The sequence below is a fragment of the Chrysochloris asiatica genome, unplaced genomic scaffold (assembly GCF_000296735.1).
Source record: "Chrysochloris asiatica unplaced genomic scaffold, ChrAsi1.0 scaffold00087, whole genome shotgun sequence".
Classification (NCBI taxonomy): Eukaryota; Metazoa; Chordata; class Mammalia; order Afrosoricida; family Chrysochloridae; genus Chrysochloris; species Chrysochloris asiatica.
The window spans coordinates 7,167,282-7,182,451 of NW_006408605.1; the positions used below are offsets into that span (position 1 = coordinate 7,167,282).

Below are 15,170 nucleotides of genomic sequence, written 5' to 3' on the forward strand. Positions count from 1 at the left end.
TGGACTTGTTTTCTTAAGCTTCAGTTTGAATTTCCATATGAGCAGTTGATCGTCTGTTCCACAATCTGCCCCTGGCCTTGTTTTGACTGATGATATGGAGCTTTTCCATAGTCTCTTTCCGCAGATGTAGTCAGTTTGATTTCTGTGTATTCCATCTGGCAAGGTCCATCTCAAGTATACAGTTAAGTAAATTTGTATATGCTCTTGAACATTAAATAATCTACACCTAGAGCTTCTCCTGGAGAACATCTTGTTAATATTTACTAAATGAGGAAGAGAGTTTAGCTACTCAGAACATAAGGGTTAGATATACCTGGGTAAATGTTTTGGTATTTCCATATACTAACTACATGTATTTGACCTAACTTCTCTAAACCTATTTCATTATCAAAAATCCTGGGTAAAAGCAGATAACTCTTTGAAATGTGCTAAAGGTTGAGGGAGATAATGTTTTAAAAATCCTGAGCCCAATATTTGGGACATACAAGCATTCTGATGTTGTTATTATTATCTTTTTTTTCCAGCTCTTTACAATATTGGAGACATGGTACATGCTGCCCGGGGCAAGTGGGGAATTAAAGCAAACTGCCCTTGTATTAGTCGGCAAAACAAATCTGTGTTGAGACCTGCTGTCACCAATGGGATGTCACAGGTAGAAGCCATTTGTAGGGGTATAGCTGTGAGGGAAACATAACCTCTTGGTAATAGGAAATGTCCCATAATCATCTCTTGTCCCAGGCATTACAGCCTTGCTAAAAAAAGTCTCTTGCCATTAAGTCCATTCAGACTCATAGCAGCCCTATAGGGTAGAGTAGAACTGCCCCATAGGATTTCTAATACTGTGATCTTTACAGAAGCAGGCGGCCACATTTTTCTCTTGCAAAGTGAGTGGTAGCTTCAAACCACTGACCTTTCAGTTAGCATCCGAAGTTCTTTAGTCACTGTACCATCAGGGCTTCTTAGCCTTTTTAAAGGGAGCCCCAAAAGATTTACCTGGGTGGTTATTGATCATGTGCCATGGAGTTAGTTCCGAGGCTGTAAATCTTTACAGGAGCAGAAAGCCTTATCTTTCTCCCTCAGAACAGATGGTAATTTCAAACTGTTGACCATGAGGTTAGCCACCTGACTCGTAACCACTATGCTACCAGAGCTCCTTAAAATATTTACTTAAGGATTTCCATTTCCCCTGACTGACACAGGTTTTTCTTCATTATTAAACCATTTCATGTTTGGTTAATTAAATAACACCAAGAGATTCATTGCATGTTGTCAAGATTTAAATCCTCAGGCAGGGTCCTTGTGTGGATGAAGCATATAGAAAAGGTTGTTGGGAATGTTGTTGGTTTTTTTAGTTGGTCATTTTAGCTATCTGTGAGCTTGGTCCCTATTACCAGGGTGATCTTAGGCACAGAGAGAAGGACCCATAACATTAGGCTTAATTTCCATAACTCTAAAAGCAATCCCAGGCTTCCACCATAAGGCATTGGTTTTCTCGTTGCTCTGTCAAAGGCAGAAGTAATTCCTGTTTGATGGTGACTGTTTTGAACAACCATTTGTTAAAAAATAAACAACTGCTTATATTTGGAGGTCCTTTTAGGAGAACTACTAACACGTAGTCATTCTGGACCTGTATATCTTTAGATCCAGGGATCTAAAGATATATTTTCAGTATAATGGACACACTAGAGGTTTATTGTTAAGTGCCATTGAGTTGGTTCCTACTCGAAGTGAGCCAGTATAGGATTTTGAAGAGCGGCTGGTGGGTTTCAACTGCCAACTTGTGGTTCAAACTGGCCTTGCATATTTCTTCTTCTTGTTGTTAACCATCAAGTGCCAACTCAGCGACCCTGTATAGGGTTTCTGAGGATCAACTAGTGAGCTTGAACCTCTGATTTTGGGGTTCAAACTGACCTTGTGGTCCAGTGCATTAACCCGCAGCACCACACCAGGACCTTACATATTGGAGTTAGTCATTTGGAAAATTCAATAATAGAATGATAAACATGTATTGAGTATTTATGTGTGTCAGACACTATGGGAATCTCTGCATATATGATCTCATTTAAGCCTCAGAACAACTCTGTGAGGCATGTTATCATCACCAACAAAAGGCCTGTTTTATTTGGGATTATAAACTTCAAGTCTTACTCACTGGTTTTTCCAGAAACCTAGCATAGTTTCTGGCACATGGTAGAATTCAGTAAATTTATGTTGAAAACAAATGACTGAGTGGTAAAATAGCAGTTTGTAGGACAGTTTCACATTATTGTTCCCCAGAACTATTTAATATCAACAGTCACCACTTTTTTTAAGTTTTGTTTTTACACCCAAGGAGATGGAGTCCTGGTGTGGATAAGCACTGGACTGCTAACCACAAGGTTAGTAATTTAAACCCATCAGCCGCTCCTTGAAAACCTTATACAGGGTCACTAGGAGTCAAAACCAACTTGATGACATGTAACAGCAACAACCCAAGGGGACAGCACTCTAACCATTTGACCATCTGTGTTTTAGCTTCCTAGTATAAACCCTAGTGCCTCTTCTGGAAATGAAACCACCGTCTCAGGGGGAGGAGGAATAGCAGCAGTAACAACTCCAGAGTCTGACCACATTCCCAAAGCTGACAGCACTGACATCAGATCTGAAGAACCTCTGAAAGCAGACAACAGTTCAGCATCAAGTAGCAATAGTGAGCCAAAAGCCATCAGGCCCCCCTGTCCTGACACAGCCCCACCCTCTTCTGCCCTGCACTGGTTAGCTGATTTAGCAACTCAGAAGGCTAAAGAGGAAACAAAAGGTAAGATCAAAACAAGATTTTGGGTACCTCTGGGTTATTCTGGGATTCTTCAAACTCACACATTACCATCCACATTTATGAAACTTATCACTTGCATTCTTTGACTGTTCACATAAAATGAGGGAATCTCTTTCAACTTCCTTTCTAGAATGGAGCTTTTTTAAAAGGCACTTGCCTGAACCCTACCCAAGACCTCCTTAGAATTGAGAGGTTTCTTTCACAGACTTCCCAGATGATTCTGCTAAGGAGTTAGTTTTGAGAGCTAAGCTCAGAGGGGTAGTTTTCAGTGTGCACAGGAATCACCTGGAGAATCTGTTTATTATGCAGATTCTTGTGCCCCTCCCACAGCTATTAACTCAGAGTCTCCATTTTTAAAAAGCACTCCGGGCAATTCAATATAAGTATTCTAGAGACCCACTTGAAGAAACATGCACTTAGAAAATGAGAGATGAAAGATGAATGGAGCATAAAGAAGTTTGAAATCAACATCTGTAACAGATAGGAATAAGTATCTGTTTGGCTATGAAACTTCCCAGATTCATAGCTGGTCAGACTTGACCCAGCCAAACTATACTGGGTGGCGACCAGGAGGAGAAGAGAGCCTTTCCTCCTTTCCACTTGACTGATTTTTAAAAGCCAGTTGCCTTCTGGGTATTTCTCATTGTGCCTAATGTTATTCCTGGTTATGTTCTTACAGAAGCAGGGTCCCTGAGGTCGGTGCTCAATAAAGAGTCTCATTCACCTTTTGGGCTGGATTCCTTCAACTCCGCTGCAAAGGTTTCTCCATTGACTCCAAAGCTTTTTAACAGTCTGTTACTGGGTTCCACTGCCTCCAACAACAAAACTGAAGGCTCCAGCCTTCGAGACCTCCTTCACTCCGGGCCCGGAAAGCTTCCTCAAACTCCCTTGGAGACAGGCATACCCTTCCCCCCGGTCTTCTCTACATCTTCAGCAGTAAGTGCCCTCTCTTCAACTCCTGGCAGTGATGCTTTCCACACAAAACTTTTCAGGGATCTGATAACTGGATTCGAGTGTATTCGGGTGATTGTGTTCTTTACATCATCTCTCTTTACATTAATCTCTGGGGATGCTTGAGATGCTTTTAAGATAGTGAACTTTTTAGACCTGTTATATATGAAATCTTTAGGAATTGAGACACTGAAAATTTTCAGTCATCAACTGAAAAGTTTATTACACTGATAACTGTATTCCTTGACAATAGCAGACAGTTCTTTATTTATTTATTTTTAACCAGGCAGTGCATTCATACTGCATTCTCTTGGATATCAGATATCTTAATCAAACCTAACATCTAAGAACAAACTACTGATCCTTCTACCCATAAGCCTACTTTTCCTTTATTTTTCTCTCCTTTCATGGCATCTCCATCATTGCAATAGTTTGTGCCGAAAATCTTGAGTCATCCGGGACGCCCATCCCTCACATTTTACATATAATCTGTAGCAGGTCCTTTTATTTTGGTCTTCAAAGTATGTTCAGAATCCACCTATTTCTCATCAGCTCCACTACTTCCCTTTTGATTTGAAGCAACATATTCTCCTGTCTGAATTTTTACAGTAACCTCCTACAGGTCTCTTTTTTTCTGCCCTTTCTTCTGCCCAGTCTGTTCTCAACACAGCAGGTAGAATACTGCATTGTTTGGTGGAGAAACTACAACAGTAACAACTCCCGAACCCACCCATGTCCCCAAAGCCAACAGCACTGAAATCAGACCTGATGACAGATTATGTTACTTTGCCTAAAATGTTCCAAGGGCTTCTTATTTCTCTCATAAGCAGACTCATTTCTGTTTCTCTCATAAGCAGACTCACAAAACCATAACCCTGTTGAATCCTCTTTGCCTCGTCTCTCTAACCTCAACTACCACTCTTTCTCTTGTTCACTCTGTTCTAGCCATATCACTCAGGCCTCCTTGCTGTTCCTTGAACATGGTTTGACATGCTCCCGCTTCAGGGCCTTTGCACTTGTTTTCTTCACCTAGAATTCTCTTTCGTATGTAACCATATGGCTTGCTTCATCATCAGCTTCCTCTCCTATGTAATGTCACCTGCTGAAATGTCACTTCCTTTTAAAAGGCCATTCCACTTCCATTCTCAGCACATATTTGTCTTCTCTGTTTAATTTTTTCATAGCACTTATTACTATATGTTTTACTTACTTACTTTTCTCCCTAAAGATAGGGATTTTTTTGTTTTAATGATTTTATTCTCTGTTATATCCTTGGCATCACAAACAGTGCTTGATACTTAGTAAATGTTTAGTAAACATTTATTGAATGAATAACTTCACAAGATAAATTTTAAAAGCTACAGAAGAGTTTATACTGAATAATCTTCTTCCTACCCTTGTCTCTCACCTACCTATTTCCATTCTGGAGGTCACCAGTAATTATCGAGTGTCCTTTCAGAAATACCATGTGTATATATACTTTTATCCTTTTTACAAAATGTTCTGTACCTTACTTTTCTAGTTTTTCAGTTTATATATGTTAGAGATCATTTCGCATTCTATTTTATGATTAAGGGCCAAAATGTGAAGAAATATAGGTTATTGTTGTTGTTAAGTGCGGTCAAGTTGGTTCCAACCCATAGCAACCTTGTATGGGGTTTCCAAGGAGTGACTGGTGAGCTTGAACCACCAACCTTGCAGTCCAGCATACTAGCCCGCAGTGCCATACCAGCACTCCTATGCAGTTTGGATAGTGGCTTTCTGTACTTTTTCCTACCCCAAGGTCTCTTTTTTTTTTTTTGTCATAGTTTCTCCAGTTACATGATTAGACATAGTAATTAGTGGTACTTCATGCATAGGATTATAATGTTTATAGAAACTTCCCACCATCTTCAGTTTTGTGACCTTAGGTCTTAGGTATGCAACTCTTCATCTTTGGACCAGAGCTTTCTTATCAGTTGGAGCACATGAAAGATTCTCAGTGGGGTAGCAGTGAGGGAAGAATTGGAGAATGTAACATTGCTTTCAGAATATACAGTTTCTCCTGGACACTCTGGTATTTCCATTTTGGGGGCATAGAGCCTTGCAGAAACCCACTGCCTTGATGAATCATTTCAGTTACTTGATTGAAATACAAAGAGGCTTCAAAAAGTTCATGGGAAAATTGCATTATCTTTTTTAATTCCATTTTTCCATGAACTTTTAACAACCTTGTTGTTAAGTGCCGTTGAGTCGGTTCCAGCTTACAGCAATTCTGTATAGGGTTTCCAAGAGTGGCTGGTGAGTTTGAACCACTGACCTTGCAGTTCAAACCACAGTCCAGTGCTTTATCCCACAGTGCCACACCAAAACTCCATTGTATCCCTTAGGCAAACTAAATTATCATTCTGTAACTGTATTTTTTGATCCTGTAATCTATGTACATATGGTTAATACAGGACTAAATGCTAAAGATCTTTATTAGATTTTGAACCTCTTGAGGCAGAAGGGAGTCTTCCTATATGTTTCTTTCATACATGTAAGGTAGAAAAGATGAAAGATAGGGAATTTGAGATATTCAGCTATTTGTTGTTAAGTGCTGTCAAGTTGATTCTGACTCATAGGACCCTAACCCGTACAGGGTTTCTGAGGCTGTAAATCTTTGCGGGAGCAGCAAGGCTCATCTTCCTTCCTCCCATAGAGCAGCTGGTGAGGTCAAACTGCCGAACTTCTGGTTAGCAGTCCAGCTCTTCAATTATGAAGGATGCTTAATAACTTAGGGAACCTTAATCATACAGGTCAGAATTCCTTTTTGTGAATGCAACTGATAAACAGGTTTTTTTTTAACACTCTTCTCATGGTGCCTCAATCAAGCTTACCTGATGGATTTGTGTCTGGCAGGGAGTAAAGAGCAAGGCCAGCCTACCCAACTTCCTTGACCACATCATTGCCTCAGTGGTAGAAAATAAGAAAACCTCAGATGCTGCAAAACGGGGCTGTAACTTGACTGATACCCAAAAGGAGGTGAAAGAGATGGTGATGGGGTTAAATGTGCTAGACCCCCATACTTCTCACTCCTGGCTCTGTGATGGGAGGCTCCTGTGTCTCCATGATCCCAGCAACAAAAACAATTGGAAGATCTTCCGGGAGTGTTGGAAGCAAGGCCAGGTAAGAAAGAACAAGTAGTTCCCAGGGCCAGATATCTGCCTGTGTTAATTGCCAACCACAGCTACCAGGTCTCTCTGGAAGATCTTTTGCCAGAAAGATTTAGACATAGTAACGAATTCCTTGTAGTTAACCTTGCTACTTGAAGTTGTCTTGAATGTTTGAAAACCAAAAAAGATTCTTAAAACTGAATTGTGGATCCTTTAGTTTGTAAGCTGTGTAGCTCTTTGTTCTTAAAAGGGCAATTGAAATGCCTGTTAGGTATTGATGTGCCATTGATGATACTTTGCAGGAAAATACTTAAGTATCATAATGGGGTGGAACAAGAGTGGGTGGAGGTGGTAAATTACTTTTCTAGGTAAATGTTTTAAAGCCACACATGCTTGTATGATAACACTCCTGGTTTTTATATTTTAGGAGGTATTTGAGGAGAAAAGGGAGGTTATAGAATTGTCTGGATGGTTTTCCATTTTCAGTATGAGAAAGAAGTGTTCTCAAAGTTGTATTTGTCAGCTTTTTTGTCTTCTCACTTCAAAATGGTGGTAGATACCAGAGCAGTAGAAATGCTCCTTACCCTTGCATGCTCCTTAGGGTGAGAATCGAGTGTAATAAGAGTAGAAACATTTTCTGCTTGCTTTAGCTGACATGTTGAAATCTATAACTTATAAAACTAGAAAGGAACAATAGGTCAGTGTGGAGGAAACTATCCTCAGGAACCATTCCTGTTCTTGCCCTTCACCCTAAAGTGGAAGTACTTCCTAAATGGCTCTGATTGGAATATTTTTGTTTCTACAGCCAGTGCTGGTTTCAGGGGTACATAAAAAGCTCAAGTCTGAACTCTGGAAGCCAGAAGCCTTTAGCCAGGAATTTGGAGACCAGGATGTGGACTTGGTGAACTGCAGGAACTGTGCTATAATTTCTGATGTGAAAGTTCGGGATTTCTGGGATGGCTTTGAGATCATATGTAGTAAGTCACTTTGATATGTAGTTCAGTAAGGGCATGCTGGAATGTAAGCATCTATATGCCCAATCTTGCCCCTGGAAAAGGCTATACAAACTAGGTCCTATTTGTGGGAGGGGCATTCCTTCCTGAGAGTGACCACATAGCCTGCATAGCATCCACATTGTTCCCAGAGCATGGCTGGGCATAAGCATCTGACTTCATGGGGTATATGAAATCATTCCGGGACGCGTAGAATCCCTGTGATCCAGAAAAGGACAGCAATGACTAAAACAGTGGGTTAGAAGAACAAAGCCCACCTAATCCATTGTGGGCATTTAAAAGTGTGAAAATCTAAAGGTTAGTCTCCTAAACATTTAGTCACTGGAAAATCTGGCAGCAGCCCACCTAGCAGTTGTTTGTAGGAGTGTTTTCTTTGTTCCAGAGCGACTAAGGTCAGAAGATGGACAGCCAATGGTGCTCAAACTCAAGGACTGGCCTCCTGGGGAAGATTTTCGAGATATGATGCCAACAAGGTTAGTAAATGAAAGCAGTATCATCGTCATAGACGAGCCTTGTTAAAGTCATCATGAACTAATCACAGAAAAGTGAACTTTGTCTCTTCATTTTATTCCCCTGTAATAAGCTAAGGCATCTTCCCTACATTTTTGTAGGTTTGAAGATTTGATGGAGAACCTTCCACTGCCAGAATATACCAAACGAGATGGGAGACTCAATCTGGCCTCGAGGCTGCCCAGCTACTTTGTAAGGCCCGATCTGGGCCCCAAGATGTACAATGCCTATGGTATGGCGGAGAGGCCAGAATTGCCTGTTTTGGGATACTATTCTCATTTCACCTAGAGTGAGATCTGTTGTCAGATGGTGATGTGTAGAAATGATTGAGGGCAAGTGATAGGCACTGAGGCAGTGAAAATATCCAGGATAATTTTGAATATGCTTGTTTTGTCATGATTTGTATGACATTTGTATGGCCTAGTCCATAAAGCTTTATATCTCTACTAGTTAGAAAGTTTCCTCTCAAAAATTCTAGCCAAGGAGACATAATTCTCATTTTTAAGAGACTTGATAAAATAATGGTTAAAAAAAAAGTCTGATCAACGCCTTCTGAGATTTTACTAATATATTAAAGCTCTGTTTGAAAGCGCAGTTTCATCTGAATGTCAGAAATGTTTTGCTTTTGAGGGTGGAAGAGATGCTATGGCCAAAACTAGTGATGGCCCAGCTAGAAAACAAAACATTGTTAACACCATAGAAAAGAGATGAGGAGAGTGATTTCTTTTTCTTTTTTTTTTAAATGAGGAGAGTGATTTCTTGATAAATAAATGTACCTCATTCTCATAATGTTACTCATGCAAGACCACACTAGATTGTGCTTTCAGTTGTTAGGACCTATATGAATCCAGAATAGTAACCCTTTACCTTGTATGTTTCCTTTACCTTTAGGCTTGATAACTGCAGAAGATAGAAGAGTTGGCACAACAAATCTTCACTTAGATGTGTCTGATGCAGTTAATGTGATGGTGTATGTTGGAATCCCCATTGGGGAGGGTGCTCATGATGAAGGTACAAATTCTAGAACCCACTGCTTCAAAATGGTGAAGCATTTCCTTAGGGCAGAATTGGGTATCTTCCTCCTAAGATAATGCCAGTGGCCCTTTCTTAAGTCTACATCCCTGTCCCACATGTCTGTCAGTTTGCTTGTGGTGACTTGTGTGTTATTGTGACGCTGGAAGCTATACTTATGCTGGTAATACCAGCAGCAGGATCACGAATGGTGGACAGGTTTCAATGGAGCTTCCAGACTAAGACAAGGAAGAAGGAGAGGCAGACTGCTTCTGAATGCTTAGCTACTGAAAACTTTATGAGTGGCTGCAGATACAGTGCTGGAAGATGAGCCCCTCAGGTTGGAAGGCAGTCAAAATACAACTGGAGACGAGCTGCCTCCTCAAAGTGGAATTGGCCATGTGATGCAAATGGAGTAAAGCTTTTGGGACCTTCATTTGCTGATGGTACGCAACTCAAAATGAGGAGAAACAGCACCAAAAATCCATTAACAGTTTGAACATAGATACAAAGTATGAATCTAAGAAGTTTGGAAGTTGTCAAACATGAGATAAAATGAAATGCATAAAAATCCATATCCTAGGCATTACTGACTGGTATTGGCCATTTTGAATCAAACAATCATATGGTTCACTATGCCAGGAGGACAAATTCAAGAGGAATGGCATTGCTTTCATCATCAAAAAGAACATTTAAAGGTGTGTCTTAAAAAAATAAAATAAAAAAAAAGGGTGTATCTTGAAGTACAATGCTGTCTGTGATTGGATAATATGTATATCAACAAAAGACTAGATAATAGAACTGTTAATCAGATTTACATAGCAACCACCAAAGCCAGTGATGAAGAAATTTAAAGACTTCTACCAGCTTATGCAAGGAGCTCTGGTAGCATAGTGGTTACCAGTCGAGCTGCTAACCTCAAGGTCAGCAGTTTGAAACTACTAGCCATTCTGCACAGAAAGATGAGGCTTTCTGCTCTCTTAAGATTTACAGCATCAGAAACCCTATACAGGGTTGGTATGACTCGGAACCTACTCCACGGCACATCCCTACCTCCAATAACAGCTTCTGCATGGAGTGATGGTGGCACTGTAGGATAATCACAAGGTCAGCAGTTCATAACTGCCCCGTGGGAGAAACCTGAGGCTTTCTGCTCTCGAAGATTTACAGCCTCAAAAATCCTATACAAGGTCATTCTAAGTCGGAACCAACTTGATGATACCTAACTACAACCACCACCACCAACTTCTGCAGTTTGAAATTAATCCAACATACAATCAAGGTGTATTGATAGTTACTGGTGATTGGAATGCAAAAGTTGAAAATAAAGAAGAGGGATCAGTAGTTGGAAAATAATGATCTTGGTGATAGATGCTGGAGATAGCATGATAGAATTTTGCAAGACCAACAACATTTTCATTGGAAATTCCTGTTTTTAAACTACATAAACAGTGACTTTACACGTGAATCTCACTAGATGGAAAATACAAGAATCAAATCCTATTTGTGGGAAGAGACAATGGAGAAACAATATCACTAGCCAAAACAAGACCCATCAATTGTTTGTATGTAAGTTCAGGTTAAAGCTAAAGAAAATTTAAGCAGGTCCACAACAGACATCAAGAGAAAAAGAGAGAGAGAGACATCAAGAACATCATGCATGAAAAAAGCAAAAAGTCATTAAAAATAGGAAAAAAACAAAAGGCCAAAATGGATGTCAGAAGAGACTCAGAAACTTACTCTTGAATGTAGAGTAGCTGAAGCAAGTGGAAGAAATGATAAAGTAAAAGAGCTGAACAGAAACTTTCAAAGGGCAGCTCAGGAAGACACAGAGTAAAGTATAACAATGAAAAGTATAAAGACCTGGAGTTAGAAAGCCAAAAGGGAAAGCACATGCTCATTTCTTAAGCTGAAAAAGTAAAGAAAAACTTCAAACTTCAACTTTCAATATTGAAGGATTCTAAGGGCAAAATACTGAATGAAACAGGAAGCATCAAAAGACAATGGAAGGAGCTGGTCTTCTCCCTCCCTGCCTTCTTCGGATGGTGGCTGCTTATGCTGGACGTGTGGCCAGAGACGGGTAAGGATCACTTGGAACCTCAGCAACCTAAGACAGAGCCATTGCCATGCTGCAATAAGTTTCGATGACAGGTAAGACGGAGGAATTCGCACCGACCGCCTAAGACAGGCAGCGTCCCTTAAACAAATAATAAATAAGGGGAATCTGATGCAGATCGTGCAGAACCGGTCAGGAGTTCAAGTGCCTGTGGGCCCAAGCGTTGCAGACCGTCCAAACCATAGGCTCTGAGGATCAGACTTTAGCCACCTAGCAGACATAGCAAAATGTCCCTCATCTGATTATTCAGTTATGCTTGTTAGTAATCGCATACACGAGCCCTGGATATCCACAGAAAAATGTAAAAACCTTCCCTAAAAGCCGAGACTGTAAATTCCAAAAAGGCAAGTTCCCCCTGACCCCCCCCCAAAAAAAGCTAAAGAGGATAGCGAGAAACACTGTTAACTGATGATATATGGAGGGGATAATAATCAATGTAATGAAACAAGCTATATGAATGGTTGAATGTGAAGCTGATGATGTGCCCTGTAAACTTTCACTCAATCCACAATAAAAACCTTAAAAAAAAAAGACAATGGAAGGGAATGCAGAGTCACTGTACCAAAAAGAATTGATGGATGCTCAACCATTTCAAGAGGTACCATAGGATCAATAACCAATGGTACTGAAGGAAGAAGTTCAATCTGCACTGAAGACATTAGCGAAAAAACAAGATTCCAGGAATTGACAGATGCCAATTAGAATCTTTCAACAAACTTATGCAGTACTGGAACCACTCAGTCTATGACAAGAAATTTAGAACAGCTACCTGGCCAGCCAACTGGAAGATATCCATATTTGTGCCCATTCCAAAAAATGGTGACCCAACAGAATGGAAATTTTCTAACAATACCATTAATATCACACACAAGTAAAATACCACAAGCAGTTGCAGTAGTACATTGACAGGGAGCTGCCAGAAATTCAGATTGGATTCAGAAGAGAGCATAAGAATGAAGGATAGCATCGTTGACATCAGATGGATTTTGACTGAAATACAAGAATACGAGAAAAATGTTTATTTGTGCTTTATTAGCTATGCAAAGACATTCGACTATGTGGATCATAACAAACTGTGGATAACATTGAGAAGAATACCAGAACACTTAATTGTGCTCATGAGGAATCTCTACATAGACCAAGAGGCAGTCATTTGAACACAACAAGGGAATACTGAGTGGTTTAAAATAAAGAGAGATTTGTGTCAGGATTCCATCCTTTCACCATACTTACTCAGTCTGTATGCCAAGCAAATTTTCCAAGAAGCTGCACTGTTTGTAGAAGAACTCAGCATCAGTATTAAAGATTCATCAACAACCTGCCTTTTGCAGATGTCATAACCTTGCTTGCTGAAAGCAGAGGACTTGAAGCACTTGCTGATGAAGATCAAAAACTACATCCTTCAATATGAATTGCAACTCCTTTTAAAGAAAACAAAAATCCTCACAACTCTACCAATAAACAGCACTATGATACATGGAGAAAAGATTGAAGTATAAAGGATTTCATTTCACTTGGATCCACAATTACGAAATCAAACGACATATTATTGCATTAGGCAAATCTGTTGTATAAGAGCTCTTTAAAGTGTTAAAGAGTGAAGGTGTCACTTTGAGCACTAAGGTGTGCCTGAGCTAAGCCATGGTATTTTCAAAACTGGACAGTGATTAAGAGAAAAAAAGAGAAGAATTGATTCATATGAATTATGATGTTGATGAAAAATATTGAAAGTACCATGGACTGCCAGAAGAACAAACAAATCTGTCTTGGAAGAAGTACAGCCGGCCTGCCTCCTTAGAAGCAAGACTTCATTTTATATGTTTTAGACATGTGGTCAGAAGGGATCTGCCCTTGGATAAGAACATCATGCTTGGTAAAGTGGAAGGTCAGTGAAAAAAAGGAAGACTCACAACAAGATGGACTGATACAGTGGCAGCAACAATGAACTCAAACATAACACAATGGGAGGATGGCACAGGACTGCTAGATTGGCAGTGCAAGCTCACCAGCTACTCCTCGGAAAACCCTATAAAGGTTGCTATGGGTCAGAACCAACTCGACGGCACTTAACAACAATGTATAGATATTATCTACTATACAAAGAAGTTCAAGCAGAGAACAGTACTAAAATAATCTTTGTCAAGATTCATTATCATCCTGGGAATGCTTCCCTTTTCCTCTCAGGGTGTAGCATCACAAAGACACTAGGAGAAAAGGATACTTGGCCTATCGGCTGTGTCAGCTCTGGCCATCAGTAGAGTGATAGATAAAAAGGGTAGGTCACTCACACAGAAATGAAGCATAAAGTGGTATTTTATTGTATTTGCCCTTCTTAGCATCTCAGTGTTAAAATTATAGGAGTCCTGGTGTGACACTGGACTGCTAACCTCAAAGTCCATAATTCAGAGTCACCAGCCACTCCTTGGAAACCCTATACAGAGTAGGCTGTGAGTCAGATCTGACTCTACAGCACTTAACAACAACATTAAAGAAATTTTATAAAATGTAGAAAATTTTAAAGAAGGTAAGTACTCAAAATCTCAGAGTCCAGAAATAACTAATATCATTAACTTGTTGTATATCCTGACATGCAAATGCTTTTGATCCTGCACACCTGTAGATCCTTCCATTATGTTGTCTTTTAGGGGATTGTAATAGATAATCAGGAGTCCTGGTGTGGCACTGTGGGTTAATGCGCTGGACTGCAAAGTTGGTTTGAACCGCAGTGTCAATGGTATAAGCTAACCAGACACTTCTTAGTTGGTTTGAACCACAGTGTCAGTGGTTCAAGCCAACCAGCCACTTCTTAATTGGTTTGAACCACAGTGTCGGTGGTTCAAGCTAACCAGCCACTTCTTAGTTGGTTTGAACCGCAGTGTCGGTGGTTTAAGCTAACCAGCCACTTCTTAGTTGGTTTGAACCGCAATGTCGGTGGTTTAAGCTAACCAGCCACTTTTTAGTTGGTTTGAACCGCAATGTCAGTGGTTTAAGCTAACCAGCCACTTCTTGGTAGCCTTATACTGGGTCGCTTTGAGTCAGAACAAATTCGATGGTACTTAACAACAACAACAACAATAGATAATCATTCAAAAACTACATTTTTAACATTTCCAGAGAAGCTTTATTCTATGTGGACTTGAACCCACAGAATCCTAGCATTTTTAGACACCTTGAGAAAATATATAGAACCCATTTATTTGCAGTAGGAAATAATCTGCTGTGTGGCACTGTAGCATTAGCACTGAACTGTACACCACAAGGTCAGCAAGTCAAATTACCAGCTGCTCCTAAGAAACCCTATACAGGGTCGCTATGAGTCAGAACCATTGATGGTATTTAACAACAATATAGCTATACAGTTAGAGCAAGAAATATGTTTTAAAGGAAAACTACCTCAAAAAATGTGGAAGCTCTATTAAGTAGCAAAAGTTTATAGTATCACTTTCCCAGTCTGTAGGGAGCTTAGATCAATATTAATTTTGATCTTTGATTTTACTTTATATTTCTTCAGAGATTACAGAGTAGTAGAGATTAATCTTACTTGAAATTGGACAATTTGCTTCGCTTTGTTGTTGTTGTTGTTAAGTGCCATCAAGTTGGTTCCAACCCATAGCGACAGC

The 15,170-nt window shown here is 39.9% G+C and overlaps 1 protein-coding gene across 1 annotated transcript in view; it reads left to right on the top strand.

Annotated features, from left to right (window-relative positions):
* Positions 1–15,170, top strand: part of KDM3B (lysine (K)-specific demethylase 3B) — a 104,707-nt gene that overhangs the window by 84,910 nt on the left and 4,627 nt on the right. Inside the window, exons 13-20 of the mRNA XM_006866121.1 lie at positions 525–652; positions 2,515–2,797; positions 3,495–3,751; positions 6,647–6,913; positions 7,706–7,877; positions 8,296–8,386; positions 8,525–8,655; positions 9,315–9,434. Coding sequence (XP_006866183.1) covers positions 525–652; positions 2,515–2,797; positions 3,495–3,751; positions 6,647–6,913; positions 7,706–7,877; positions 8,296–8,386; positions 8,525–8,655; positions 9,315–9,434 — 1,449 coding nt within the window. The remainder of the gene's footprint in view (positions 1–524; positions 653–2,514; positions 2,798–3,494; positions 3,752–6,646; positions 6,914–7,705; positions 7,878–8,295; positions 8,387–8,524; positions 8,656–9,314; positions 9,435–15,170) is intronic.